This window comes from Lycium barbarum, chromosome 12, assembly GCF_019175385.1.
Source record: "Lycium barbarum isolate Lr01 chromosome 12, ASM1917538v2, whole genome shotgun sequence".
In the NCBI taxonomy this organism is placed as follows: Eukaryota; Viridiplantae; Streptophyta; class Magnoliopsida; order Solanales; family Solanaceae; genus Lycium; species Lycium barbarum.
This window is the reverse complement of record NC_083348.1, coordinates 69,353,433-69,367,283: the sequence shown is the minus strand read 5'-3', so window position 1 is coordinate 69,367,283 and position 13,851 is coordinate 69,353,433. Positions and strand designations below refer to the sequence as shown.

General features: G+C 35.1%; 1 protein-coding gene, 1 long non-coding RNA gene and 1 pseudogene across 2 annotated transcripts; 2 read left to right on the top strand and 1 right to left on the bottom strand.

Annotated features, from left to right (window-relative positions):
* The first annotated feature begins 3,525 nt into the window (after positions 1-3,525).
* On the top strand, positions 3,526-4,384 carry LOC132622920 (large ribosomal subunit protein uL11-like; annotated as a pseudogene).
* Positions 4,385-9,720: 5,336 nt separating this feature from the next.
* Positions 9,721-11,051, top strand: LOC132624007 (uncharacterized). Its single transcript, XM_060338821.1, has 2 exons — positions 9,721-10,522; positions 10,600-11,051. The coding sequence occupies exons 1-2, from the start codon at positions 9,809-9,811 to the stop codon at positions 10,681-10,683; spliced, it is 798 nt and encodes a 265-aa protein (XP_060194804.1). The 5' UTR covers positions 9,721-9,808; the 3' UTR covers positions 10,684-11,051.
* Positions 11,052-12,429: 1,378 nt separating this feature from the next.
* Positions 12,430-13,374, bottom strand: LOC132623251 (uncharacterized). The gene is made up of 3 exons (XR_009576180.1): positions 13,040-13,374; positions 12,870-12,942; positions 12,430-12,769 (listed from the first exon to the last, which is right to left on the bottom strand). It is a non-coding gene; the product is annotated as an uncharacterized LOC132623251 (long non-coding RNA).
* Between the last annotated feature and the right edge of the window lie 477 nt (positions 13,375-13,851).

Genomic DNA, 13,851 nt, shown 5'->3' with positions numbered 1-13,851 from the left:
GTCCAGAAATGGAGGCCCTATCTGTTGGGCAGACCCTTTGTGATCAAGACTGATCACCACAGTCATAAGTTCTTATTAGAGCAGAGAATCACCACCCCCAGCCAACAAAAGTGGCTGGTTAAGTTGCTTGGCTATGATTACAATATAGTCTACAAGAAAGGAAATGACAACACAGTTGCAGATGCTTTGTCTAGAAGAGAGGGTGATATCCAACTTTGCAGCATCTCAGGCCTTTAATCCAATCTGCTTGAGGAAGTCAAACTGACTTGGTCTCAGGATCCATCATTGCAGAAGCTACTGCTAGATATTCAAGTTGGTACTAACACCAGACCCCATTATAAATTCCATTTTGGAATTTTTGAGCAGGAAAGGGAAGTTGTTTATGGGATTCGATATTGCAGTAAGGAGGAAATTACTTGCCTTCTATCATGAAAGTTCATTTGGTGATCATTCAGGTATCACTACTACTTGGCAGAGGTTGAAACAAGATTTTTACTGGAAGGGCATGAAACAGGCTGTCTATCAGTTTGTTAGAGAATGTGATGTGTGTCAGAAATGTAAGGGTGAGAATGTTGCTAGCCCTGGCCTACTTCAGCCCCTTTCTATTCCTGACAAAGTTTGGCAAGACATGTCTATGGATTTCATAGAAGGTTTGCCAAAGGTTTCTGGCAAAGAAGTCATTTTTGTTGTTGTTGACAGACTCAGCAAGTTGCACATTTTATGGCTTTGAAACACCCTTATTCAGCCTTAGATGTTGCTCAACTCTACATGGATAATGTGTTCAAGCTATATGGTTTGCCAAAGACTATTTTATCAGATAGAGATGTGGTTTTTACCAGCAGATTTTGGCAGGAACTATTCAAACTACAGAAGGTCTCTCTCTTAACTTCTACAACTTATCATCCTCAAACCGATGGTCAAACTGAAGTTGTTAACAAGTGTCTTGAGTGTTACTTGAGGTGTATGACTTCTGAGAAGCATAAGGAGTGGCCTAAGTGGTTGTCCTTGGCAGAATGGTGGTACAACACCATTTACCATTCCTCTACTCTTTTGACCCTTTATGAGGTTGTTTATGGATAAAAACCACCTCCCTTGTTGCCTTATACGGAATTTGATTCTCAATTGGATCTGGTGGATAGGAGCCTTCAAGCTAGGGAAGCTACTTTGAGGTCCTTGAAGTTTCATCTGGAAAGGGCTCATGCCAGGATGAAATCACAAGCTAACAGGAACAGGACTGACAAATCTTACAACATAGGTGATTTAGTTTATGTGAAGTTACAGCCCTACAGACAATTGTCCCTCAAGCACCATTCTTTCCAGAAATTGGCTGCTAAATTTTATGGGCCATTTGAGATCATTGCAAAGGTTGGTCAGGTGGCATATACATTTGCCTTACCTCCTCATGCTCGTATTCACCCTACTTTCCATATCTCTCAGCTTAAGAGGAAATTGGCACTCATGTTGCTTCTGTTCATTTGCCTGTGGTTCACTCTGAAGCTGGTTGTATACTTTCTGAACCCGAAGCTATCTTAGACAGACATATGGCTCCAAAAAATGGCAGGGCCATTACACAAGTTTTAGTCAAATGGTTTCATTCTGCTGCTGAGGACAGTACTTGGGAAGATCTGTAGGATTTTCAGACAAGATTTCCTTATTTCAATCTTTGAGGAAAAGGATTATTTGAAGCGGGGAGTATTGTTATGATCTAGAATTCAAGACAGCTGTAATTAGCAAGTGGAGCTGAGTGGTGGTTAAGGGTCATTAGAAATTAGCTAAATCAGTTAGAAGTTGTTAGCCTAGTCACATGCTGTTCACGTTACAGTTCAACAAGTTAGTTAAATAACAATTTTCCCCTCTGTTTTCAAGTAGTTGAATTGTATATAGAGGGATCAATTGGCAATTGTAAACCACCTTTTGAATAGTTAATCAAAATCAAAATTCTTCTTTTGTGCAGTTATATTTTCCTCTTCTCAAATTATCTGTTCAGGAGCTAAATTGCTTAGTTCCTTAGGATATTTCTTCCCTTTTTCCTTTCTTAATCTGTGGGATTGTAACATTTAACAAATATGCAGGTCATTACTTTCAAATGAAATGGGAAATAAATAGTGTTTCATGAAAAGTAGACTTAAAAATAAGAGAAATGCCCAAAAAAAGGAGAAAATAGATAAATAGGAATGGTGGTCATAGAGAGGTGCCACATCATCTTGTCTATGCCTAACTATATTATATATATAGATTGGTGTCATCCAACAGATTAAAGAGGGGAGAGTAAAAGAAAGAATTAATTAGAAGGACTAATGAGGTCACGTTTGGATATTTAACATGACATTTAACAAATATGTAGGTCACTACTTTCAAATGAAATGGGTAACAAATAGTATTTGACATGAAAAGTAGACTTAAAAAATAAGAGAAATGCCCAAAAAAAAGGAGAAAATAGATAAATAGAAATGGTGGCCATAGAGAGATGCCACATCACTTTGTTTATGCCTAACTTTTTATGTACTAGTCTCTATATACGTGCTTTGCACGAATATTCTTTATTGTTTATTATAATAATTATGTCGAAATAATAAATAATACTTGCATGTGGTGTGATCACCTAATATCTAATATTCGACATATTAGAACCTTAAAAGTTGAGTTGTCCAATTTTCTGATTATGGGATCTTATACTACAAAGTACTCTTTTCTTTTCTCTACTGATAAGCAACTTGAAAAGAAATACCTTGAATCAAATAATAGTCAAATCAGTGATTATTTAGCAGAACATTTTTTTGTTTATTTAGTCATTTTACAAACTTACTTAATAGTAGGAGTAGTATTTAGCATTTCTTATCCGAAGGAATAACACAGTTTATCCAACACGGAACCGTAAATACAAAATATTGATTGAAATTCCTACGACGATTAAAATAGAAAATAATAAAAAGTCATCCCTCTTTCAAATATAACTCAGCAATATTGTTAAAATTATCCTAAGGAATTAATGGCAGGTTTATGAATTGTCACATTGGGAGAAAAATTAAGTATATTTAGTTTAGGATTTCTAGTTTCCCAATTGCAGTCCATTAGCAAAGTGGATTTGAACGTGATTGCAAAGCCTTTTTAGTTTAGAAGTAGTATTCGTCTAAGCCTCTATTTTAAATTTGTGATATTTTTTTAATTACCAAAATAACCAACAGAAATATGATAGAATTAGATTAACAGGGCATAAAAATCGTTTAATATTTAAAGGATATTTTGGTCAACCAACATTGTTATTCATGCAATAATGTAGATATATAGATGTAGTTGTAGATAGAGATAGATATAGATTGACTCGTGTAGATTATTTATAGGTATTACCATAATAGGATTTCAAGAATACGAATTGGAATAAGAATACCGCGCAAATCAAACTATTAATTGAGCAAAGATTTCAATTTGCAGTTTTATTTTTTGCCAAAATAACAGGAGCTGTTCATTGCCGTTTCTATTTTGAAAGGAAATATACATTATTAGTGTTTATGTATATTAATTTGAGAAAAATAGTAAATGATAATTTTGTCTACTATTACCCATTATACTTAGGCCCATGCATGACAAAGCAAGAGCAGAGATAAACTTCTATCCAAACCCTAGCCTTATAACTCTAATCTCCGCTCATCTCCATCACCACAAAGAAAACCCTAGCTCGCCTCTTCCTCACAGCAAAAAAAAAAAAAAAAAATGCCGCCAAAGTTCGATCCATCGCAGGTTGTGGAAGTATATGTCCGAGTGACAGGTGACGAAGTAGGAGCAGCATCATCACTGGCTCCTAAAATAGGACCATTAGGTCTTTCCCCTAGGAAAATAGGTGAAGACATTGCTAAAGAAACCTCTAAAGACTGGAAAGGCTTACGTGTCACCGTTAAACTCACCGTCCAAAACCGTCAAGCTAAAGTATCAGTTGTACCTTCAGCAGCAGCACTTGTAATCAAGGCATTGAAAGAACCAGAAAGAGATAGGAAGAAAACAAAGAATATATAAAACATAATGGGAATATATCACTTGATGATGTTACTGAGATTGCTAAGGTTATGGCTGTTAGATCTATGGCTAAGGAATTGAGTGGTACTGTTAAGGAGATGTTGGGAACGTGTGTGAGTGTTGGTTGTACTGTTGATGGTAAAGATCCTAAGGATTTGCAACAAGAGATTTCTGATGGTGACGTGGAAATTCCTTAGATTAATTGAAGAGAATAAGAGGAGGTTAATTTCATAATTTTTCGCGATATAGTAGTTTGATTATTTGGATTTTATGTTTTGTTTTTTGAGAGGAATGCTATCAGAGGATAATTTGGATATCATATTATTTGGATGCTCATCTATATCTAAATTTAGCTTGGATTTTGTTTGCTTAAATTTTTTCTCAAATACATCTTTTTATGCTTTCGTTATGATGAATGGTAGTCTTGTACCTTATTGTACAAGTTTAAACATGATGAGTACGTTCTGTTTTCAGTGTTGATATGAACGTGGAATTTGATATTAGACTGTGGTTATGACCAACACTTACATAACTAGGGTCTAGATTTAAAATTATAATGTTGCAAATGTGGGTGATTCTTTTTATCCGTGCATTAGTTATGTGGTCTAAATTTTGTATTTTTCTATTCGTTTAGATTAGTGAGGGCGTTAATATTATAGAGATGATTATCTTTCTGTGAGTGAACATGATTAACCTCTAGGGTAGATCCTATGCCCAAGATTAACTATGACCAATACTTACGTAGCGCTAAAATTCGCCATGTGAGTGAATTCTTTTTGCCTGCATTAGTTATATGGTTAAATTTTCCATTTGCTACTTGTTTTAGATTAGTCTGGGCTGTTAAGATTGTAGTTAATCCCGATTTTGGGGCCTAAGGCCTCAAAAGCGCGACATGTTCGTTGACCGGTTTTTACCGGAAAGAACCTCTGTCGTGAGTGCTGTCTTTGACCCTCCGCTATGCGGGGGTCGAGGGGGTCCTGAGTCGGGGGAGCTCCACCGGTCCTGGTCAATGTTGCGGAACGCTCGAAAGAGGTATCCGCCGTTCCAGGAAACCGGCAAGCAACGGGCCTTACGGCCCTTGACTTGGGTGTTAAAAAAAAAGGAAAAAAAAAGAAGATTATAGTTAATATTTTAGAGATGATATCTGAACATGGGAAAAGGGAGCCTTGGTGTAACTCGTAAAGTTGTTTCCATGTCACCAGGAGTCACTAGTTCGAGCAGTGAAAACAGCATCTTGCAAAACGTTCCCTGTATCCCCGCTTATAGCGAGATCTTTGTGCTCCGGGCTGCCTTTTTTATCTGAACATGGTAATTTCTAGGTAGATCGTATGCCCAAGATCAATGTTGAGCAGAGTAAGAGCTCTTCAGCATATAAAGATGCACCCTCTGCTTCTTTCTATTGTGGGATATGATATGTAAACTTCTCCTTTTGCCTTGCTTTGGCTGTTTGTGCAGTCGAGCCTAAAATTTGATATTTAAAATGTAAATGTGTGGGGGATGACAGTGTAAATTCCTTGAGCAAGAAGGTACTTGTACCCTAAACGTAGGGGTTGAGTCCATTGATAAGAAGGGGCTGGGTAAAGCTTTTCTTCCTCAAATTGCCCAAGGCCTATGCTTTTTCGAATCCAATTGTAGATATCATATTCTGCCACGCTTACCTGTCTTCTTTTTGCTCTTAGCCTTTGTTTTGCAAGCTGCCCTCGTACAATATCTGACTATCTCACAAATTTGTTAGTAGTTTCTTTTTCTTTTCCTTGTGTAAAGTGCTTAAGACCGTGCTTTTTGAGTACCGGTAAGTTTATGCTGGTTGTTATCCTGTTTTAAATCACTGTTTATGCTGATTGTTATCCTGTATGGGATTAGGTTCATTTTGGTCCCTTAAATATGACTTGAGCATATTTAATCCCTTAACTTTACTAAAGTGGTGCACTTTTTATCTCCCTAACGGAACCGTTTAAAAGTAACGGTCACGTGACGCTCACGTGACTCTTAAACCCATCTGGAAAAAACTAATAAACTCAGTTGGCTTCCCCCCAATTCCATACGCGCCAAAAAAAAAACCCTAGCCACTATGAAAATCTTTTGATTTGCTGGAACAAGAAAACTCAAGTGAAGAAGCTGATTTTTTCTTCTACAATAATGATTATTAGATCTCATGATAGTGAAATACCCAATTATGGTAAGATTTTAGCAAGAAACACTATCTGGGTATCATTAAATTAAAAAAGTGATTCTTCACTATATGTTGATTCCGTTTCTCATTCTTTAGTATATTTGCTAATTTTTATGCAGTACATGATAGCTTCAGTATATTATAATAAGGTTACTAGTAAATAGTATTAAATCTCTTCAATTATTTTGTGCAATGCATGATACAACATAAGCTTTTTTAATAAAAAATTGAAATAAAGACAAGAAATAAGGAATAAAAAAGTGTCTCTGACATAGGATTTTGTGTTTGTCATTGTTTAATCGTTGGTGAATTTGGTCCGACATTAACTATGTGGCTATGAGGGAGATTCAGTTACTTTCTGGCATTTGTGCGGGAGATATGGTAACCGAATGCGACTTATTTCTACTGATGTGGAAGCAACTATTGTAGCCAAAAGTATTCCAGATAACAAGGTGGTCGAAGTATACTTTGAACATCTTGATTCATATATTGGAAGGACTATACATACTAATGAAGTTGGTAGAGCAGAACAAGAAAAAGAAGTACACAGTGAGCATTCTTCGGGTGATGATGAATTTGAAGACTCAGAAAATGATTTTCTAGATGATGATGATCTCTTGGGAAGCAATACCAATGTGAATCATAGATACGAAGTTAGTGAAGAAGTTAAAAAAAAGATGGCAGCTGAAGAAGGTGATTCGGATTGTGTTGACTCAGACGATACAAAGAGCTTAGAATGTGGCTCTGATGGTGACAGTTTCAACTTTCCAAAGTTCAATCCTAAAACAGACGGGGATAAACCAGTGTTAGCATTAGAACTAACATTTGAAAACAAGAATGAGTTCAAATATGCTGTAATAACTCATGAAGTTAACCAAGGGAAATACATAAAGTGGTGCAAGAATGATAGGGAAAGAGTGAGAGCAACTTGTGGTCATCCAGATTGGAGTCCGGAGCCTAAAGGGTATAAAAATATATGGTATTTACCAAAAGGGGATGACCAAAAATTTATATACCAAAAGGGGTATATCGTGGATCAGCCCACGATATACCCCAAAAAATTTTTGCGGCTGTCAACAAAAATTAAAAAAAAAAAAAAACATTAAACGTATAACGTGGACTGATCCACGTTATACAATATATTTTGTATAACGTGGATCAGTCCACGTTTTACAAATATATTTTGTAAAACGTGGACTGATCCACGTTTTACCTCTAAAGTTTTTTTTTTTTTTTTTCAAGCACTAAAAAAAAAATTTGGTAAACTTTTTTTTTTTTTTGCAACACTTAGTGTGTTTTTTTATACTTTGACCAATGATTAGTCGTGTGTGAAGACTCCGAAACGTCAATATTTTATATAGAACATGATATTTTTTTCTGCGTACAATAATGTAGGCTCAATACATCAAGGATACGTAGACGTTCGGATCGTCATTTTAGGGGTTGAAAAGGTGTCCGAAGTAAGTTTTGTTTGAAAATTTCAAACTTAGTGTTTTTCATACTTTAACCAATGATTAGTCGTGTGTGAAGACTCCAAAACGTCAATATTTTATATAGAACTTGATATTTTTTCTGCGTACAATAATGTAGGCTCAATACATCAAGGATACGTAGACGTTCGGATAGTCATTTTAGGGGTTGAAAAGGTACCCGAAGTAAGTTTTGTTTAAGGTTTAAGTGTTTTATTTTTTAAAGTTTTGATTTACGCGTGTTATTTTTTAATCACGACATAACTTTATTTTGAATATAAATATAATTCTAAAAAATATAGGGAGAAAAACTAGTTGTAAAGTGGTCAAACTTTAGATGGTCATAACTTTGCGCTCGGACGTCCGTTTTACGCATTTTTTTTTTGAACTTGCGTATTTTTTCGAGATCTATGCGGACTGGCCGAGCCGATTTTTAAAAAAACGCCTTTTATCCCATTCAATTTCGATTTTCCCCCAAATTGGCGTAAAATTTTCAGTTTTGTTTACTTATAAGATGATGATACGCAATAGATTTCAACGTAAAACTCCCGGGGTAATGTAGCTGTGAATGTCAATTTCACTTCTGCGGTTTTAATTTTTGAAAATAAAGCTGACTAATTTTCTCGATATATAAAGTTGACTAAAATAACCTTACAGTCAAACACTAAGTTTTTTCAAACAAAACTTATTTCGGGCACCTTTTCAACCCCTAAAATGACTATCCAAACGTCTACGTATCCTTGATGTATTGAGCCTACATTATTGTACGCAGAAAAAAATATCAGGTTCTATATAAAATATTGACGTTTTGGAGTCTTCACACACGACTAATCATTGGTCAAAGTATGAAAAAACACACTAAGTGTTGCAAAAAAAAAAAAAAAAAAAATTACCAAATTTTTTTTTTAGTGCTCGGAAAAAAAAAAAAAAAAAAACTTTAGAGGTAAAACGTGGACTGATCCACGTTATACAAAATATATTGTATAACGTGGATCAGTCCACGTTATACGTTTAATTTTTTTTTTTTTAATTTTTGTTGACAGCCGCAAAATTTTTTTGGGGTATATCGTGGGCTGATCCACGATATACCCCTTTTGGTATATAATGTTTTGGTCATCCCCTTTTGGTAAATACCGTGTATTTTTATACCCTTTAGGCTCCGGACTCTCCAGATTGCAACTGGGAGATTTTAGCTTCAAGAATACATCGAGATAGCGCATTCCAGATCAGAACATACAATCACACTCATCGTTGTAGGAATTGGAACCATCGTAACAAATCAATTAATTCATCTTATATTGCACGAAGATACCTTAAGGCCATAGGCTCAAATAGGTCTTGGGCAATCTCCGAATTCAGAGATCACGTTAGTATGGAGCTAAGAGTCCAGGTGACATTATCACAATGTAGAAGGGCTAAGAGAAAAGCACTTGCATTGATTGATGGAGATCTTAATGCTCAATACAAGGTATTGTGAAACTATTGCAATGAGATTGGTAGGACAAATCCAAATACCTCTGTCTATATGAAATTGGTTGAAAATGAGGTGCCCGACAAGCCTAAGAGATTCCAGCGAATTTACATTTGTTTTGGTGGTTGTAAAGAGGGGTTCAAGAGTGGTTGTCGAAGAATAATTGGGATCGATGGTTGTTGGCTTAAGGGCCCAATGTATGGAACTCAATTGTTAACTGCTGTTGGAATTGATCCAAATAACAATATCTTTCCAATAGCATATGCAGTTGTAGAGAAGGAAAGAAAGGAATCATGGGAGTGGTTTTTGAATTATTTGAAGATTGACTTAGACATTGATGATACTAGTACTTGGACCTTCATGTCGGATAAGCAAAAAGGTTTGATTGAAGCGTTCAATGAGGTATTGCCATATGTTAGTCATCGATTCTGTATGAGACACCTCCATAACAACTTCAAGAGGGCCGGATTCGGTGGTGACTCACTCAAGAATGCCCTTTGGAAGGCTGCAAGAGCTACGACAGTAGAGTGGTTTGATGATTGCATGGTTGATATCTTTGATCTTGATCCATAAGCTGTTGATTGGCTCAAGAACAAGCCACCTACTGAATGGTCTAAATCTCACTTTTCCGAAACTGTGAAATGTGATACCTTACTCAATAATATATGTGAATGTTTTAATAGCATGATCCTTGAGGCTAGAGATAAGCCGATTATCACTCTATTGGAGAAGTTAAGGTACTTACTTATGTCGAGGATGCAAGCAAATAGGGATAAAGGTGCCCAGTGGAATGTTGGTGATATTTGCCCTAGGATTAAGGATGTATTGCACAAAAATCAAGCTAAGGCAGCTGAATTTATTCCTAGGAAATCAAATGAGTGGAATTATGAGATAATAGGGGCAAGCATAATGAACAATTGGGCTGTGGATTTACTAAATAGAAAATGCAGTTGTAGGAGATGGGATCTAACAGGAATTCCTTGCAAACATGCCATTGCCGCAATTTGGGCTAAACATGATGACATTAACTCATACGTGGATGATTGTTATAAGGTAGAAACTTATAGAAAAATCTATGCATTTTCTATTCTACCTATGAACGGTCAAGAGATGTGGCCTAAGTCGAAAAACATACCTCCTTTGCCTCCACGGTTGGTAAGACAAAGTACCAAAGGAAAAAAACAAAAGCAGCGGAGAAAAGAACCAGATGAAGTGGGAGCAAGTAGCCAAAAAATGAGAAGGAAGCAAAATAAATTGGACTGTAGCTTATGCCACAAACCAGGCCATAATATAAGAACCTGCAGTTTAAATCGTGTGTATCCAGATTCTCATGATGATGAGACAACGCAACAAGGATCGTCATTTCCTATTGTACCTTTTGCTCCTACAAAGCTTACGGTATAGTTTAATTACATATAACACTCTTTTTAGTTATGTTGTTATTTAGTTAATCTTGATATTTTTTTAAATTGTAGGTGAGAAGAGGACCTGCTAGCGAAGAACATATGAAAGCAACTCAAGAAAGTGGAGTGTCTGACAACTCATTTTTTAGTATGTAAATTGTTGCTGTTAAAGATTGTGTTTTGCTGCTGTTGAAGGAAAATTTTTGCTGCTATAGAAGGATAAGTTTTGCTGCTCTAAAAGGATAGTTTTGCTGCTGTGAAAGGTTAATTTTTGCTGCTGAAGTCTGGTGTAAATGAGTCGATGTTGCTGTTGAAGACGATGTGGACAGGTTTATATGCATAGCAGACTAAAAGGGATAGGTTGATATGCATAAAAGGGTTAATTTTTTGTTGCTAAAGATTGATGTAAAAGAGTAGATTTTAGTAACTCTTCATTTTGGTTTAGTTACTGTACAGAGCTACAGTACTATATTTCTCAGAAGATGGATATTATCTATAAAGGAGATACTTTTATTAGCTCCTTATTTAATTTTGATTTAGTTTTTGTTACGTTGGCAAGTGAAGACAAAGCATATGAAAGTTTAAACTAACTTTGGAAACTATTTATTGACTATTTGGAAGGATCTGCTCAATCAGCTATGGTTTTAAAAGGATTTGGTTCCTTGGTTCCTTTATACTAAGAAATAAAGAAGGCATGAAGAAATAAAATGTTCATCAATCAAGAAAGAAGATAGCACTGTAAGTTGAAACTAAATTATCCCTACCGTTACTTTTTAAACGGGTTCCGTTAGGGAGATAAAAAATGCACCACTTTAGTAAAATTAAGGGATTAAATATGCTCAAGTCATATTTAAGGGACCAAAATGAACCTACTCCCATAGATAAGGGATCATTTTAGCCCTTTGCTCTTTTAAATCACAGTATATGATATATGAATGTTCATCTGTTTCTCTTATTCTGATCCTGTTTTAAAGCACACTATTTTTGTCTACAAAGTACTCATTTAGCTGTAGAGATGATTGCTCCTTTGCAACCTTTGTGGTTGTACCTTATGACTCGAGCTTGAGACACTTTAGTTTGCACTATGTCTAGAGTTCTTACCGACTTATGCTCTTTTTATTAGAAGACATGCTTGTTTGTCCTGCAAAGCTTTGTTCAATCGAGTGTAGGGTGTTGTGTATTCGTTAACAATTTCTCTTACTGGAATAAATTTACAATCTTTCCTTCAAGGAACTTCACAAACGTAATAATTTCTTGTTCCGACAACACTCCACGTGGCATTTTCCGGAGTTGGTCTGCGTTCACCACAGTTTTCCACCCTGTTCTTCGGGTCCAAATGTTTACTAAATTCAGTTAACTGCTGTTTGTGAGGAAGAAGCCGTTTTAGATGAAGATCCATTGTTTATGTCTTAGAGCTTGGTTGTGTTGTCTCTTATTGTGGCGAATAATAGACTGTGCATGCTGTGGAAATCTCTTTATACAAAATTGGCTTTGCCTTTTTGGGGTCATTTTTTTTTTTCCCCTTTTACAAGAGTATGATGATACGAGGAAATTACTCCTCCAAATAAAGCACAAAAAAATAATGCAAGTTGTCGTTTTCAATACGTGAAACTAAAGACAAGAAAACTATGAACTTACCTTATGAGGAATTATCACCATGTTGGATGTTCCTAAGGTCATAATCATTAATCAGCTGCATGTAAGGTAATATGATAAATGAAATGACTAAGATATGAAAGAAACCACTATCTCCTCCGATCATCTAAGCAGCTTTCAAGACTACAAATTAAATATGCAACAGAATACAGGGTAGAAAACGAAAATGATTGAAGTACCAAAAAGATAGTGCATGTAACAAAATCCGCCAGATAAGCGGCCACAATAACACAGGAGAAGATAAAATAACCACGAAAAGCACTCGAAATACACCACATCAACATGTGAATCTATTGAGAATATAAATTGTCACCAAAGTGAAAAAGAGATAATTCTCAATTAACAAAGATTGTGATGCTATTTCTGCATATTTTTTCTTTATAGCAGATTTCAAAAGAATCATATTAAGATGCAAAACATAAGAGTTAAACCTTGCGTTGAGCTTCACTCAGATGTACAACCTCGCCTTCCTTTTCTTTGAGTCTTCAATTCTCTAAAACATCAACCTTGCAAAGATTCCCCAAATTACCATCACATACACTAAACTGCTGGCGATGAGTTCTCCCAACATCTTTCTTCAAAATGCCTGAACAAAAAACCACACAAACACACAACCCATTAGCAGAAATTTGAAAAATACCCCATAAAAATTGAATCTTCAACAAATTGTAAAAAAGAGAACTAACTTGCTGAACTCGAAATGAGAGAGAAACCCAAGAGTTAAATTATCAAAAAATGAACTCGGAATCTTCAAAATTTCTAACAAAAACAACACAAACAGTTAACCCATTACCAAAAATTATGAAAATAACCCATAAAAATTGAATCTTGAACGACTGTAAAATAGAAAACTAACTTGTTGAACTTGAAATGACAGAATTAATGAAACTCTGAAGAGTCCTATAGTATGTAAGACGAATACTGAGCTCCATCTGATATATCAACAAAATGTATGGAGACTACTTGCCTTCGTCTGTTGCCTACTCCGGCTTCTCTCTCGCTCATCACTTGGCTGTATTTGTTTTTATGTTTTTTTTTTTCTTAAAGAGGGGTGGATTTAGGTAAAAGAACTTTTAGGGAGACAATTTTGAAACTGATGAAAAATTATACACATTGTGGATAAACTAAAGGAATAGAATTAGGAGCATGTCGCACGTCCCTTTTAAAAAGATATATAAAAAAATTATGCCACTTGTCAACATTTTTAACTCAAAAAAACTGAAGAATACTATATCAACCACCATTGATGTGGAACGATATCCCTCTTTTCTAAAATACAAACTAATTAACCACTGTAAATTCAGTAACTGTCAAAATTTGTATTTAAAAAAGTGGCAAAATTAAAGTATCAAAAAGAACTTTTTTTTTTTAAAAAAAAAGAAACTGTATAAATTAAAGGCAAACAATAACTAACAATTAACTAACTATTAACTAATTAACTATTTTTGTCCTAAAACTATCATCTTTTTAATAATATATGGATGGATATGGGTATAGATATAGATGTTGCTTTTGGGCTGCTATAAGCTAAGTATTCTAAAATATTTTTTATTAAAGTATATTTACAGAAAAAATTAACTAAATCGATCTAACGTGAAAATTTTAACCCAAATATCAAATACTTGTGTAATCTATACAATATGTCATGAAAAAACATATTAATATATT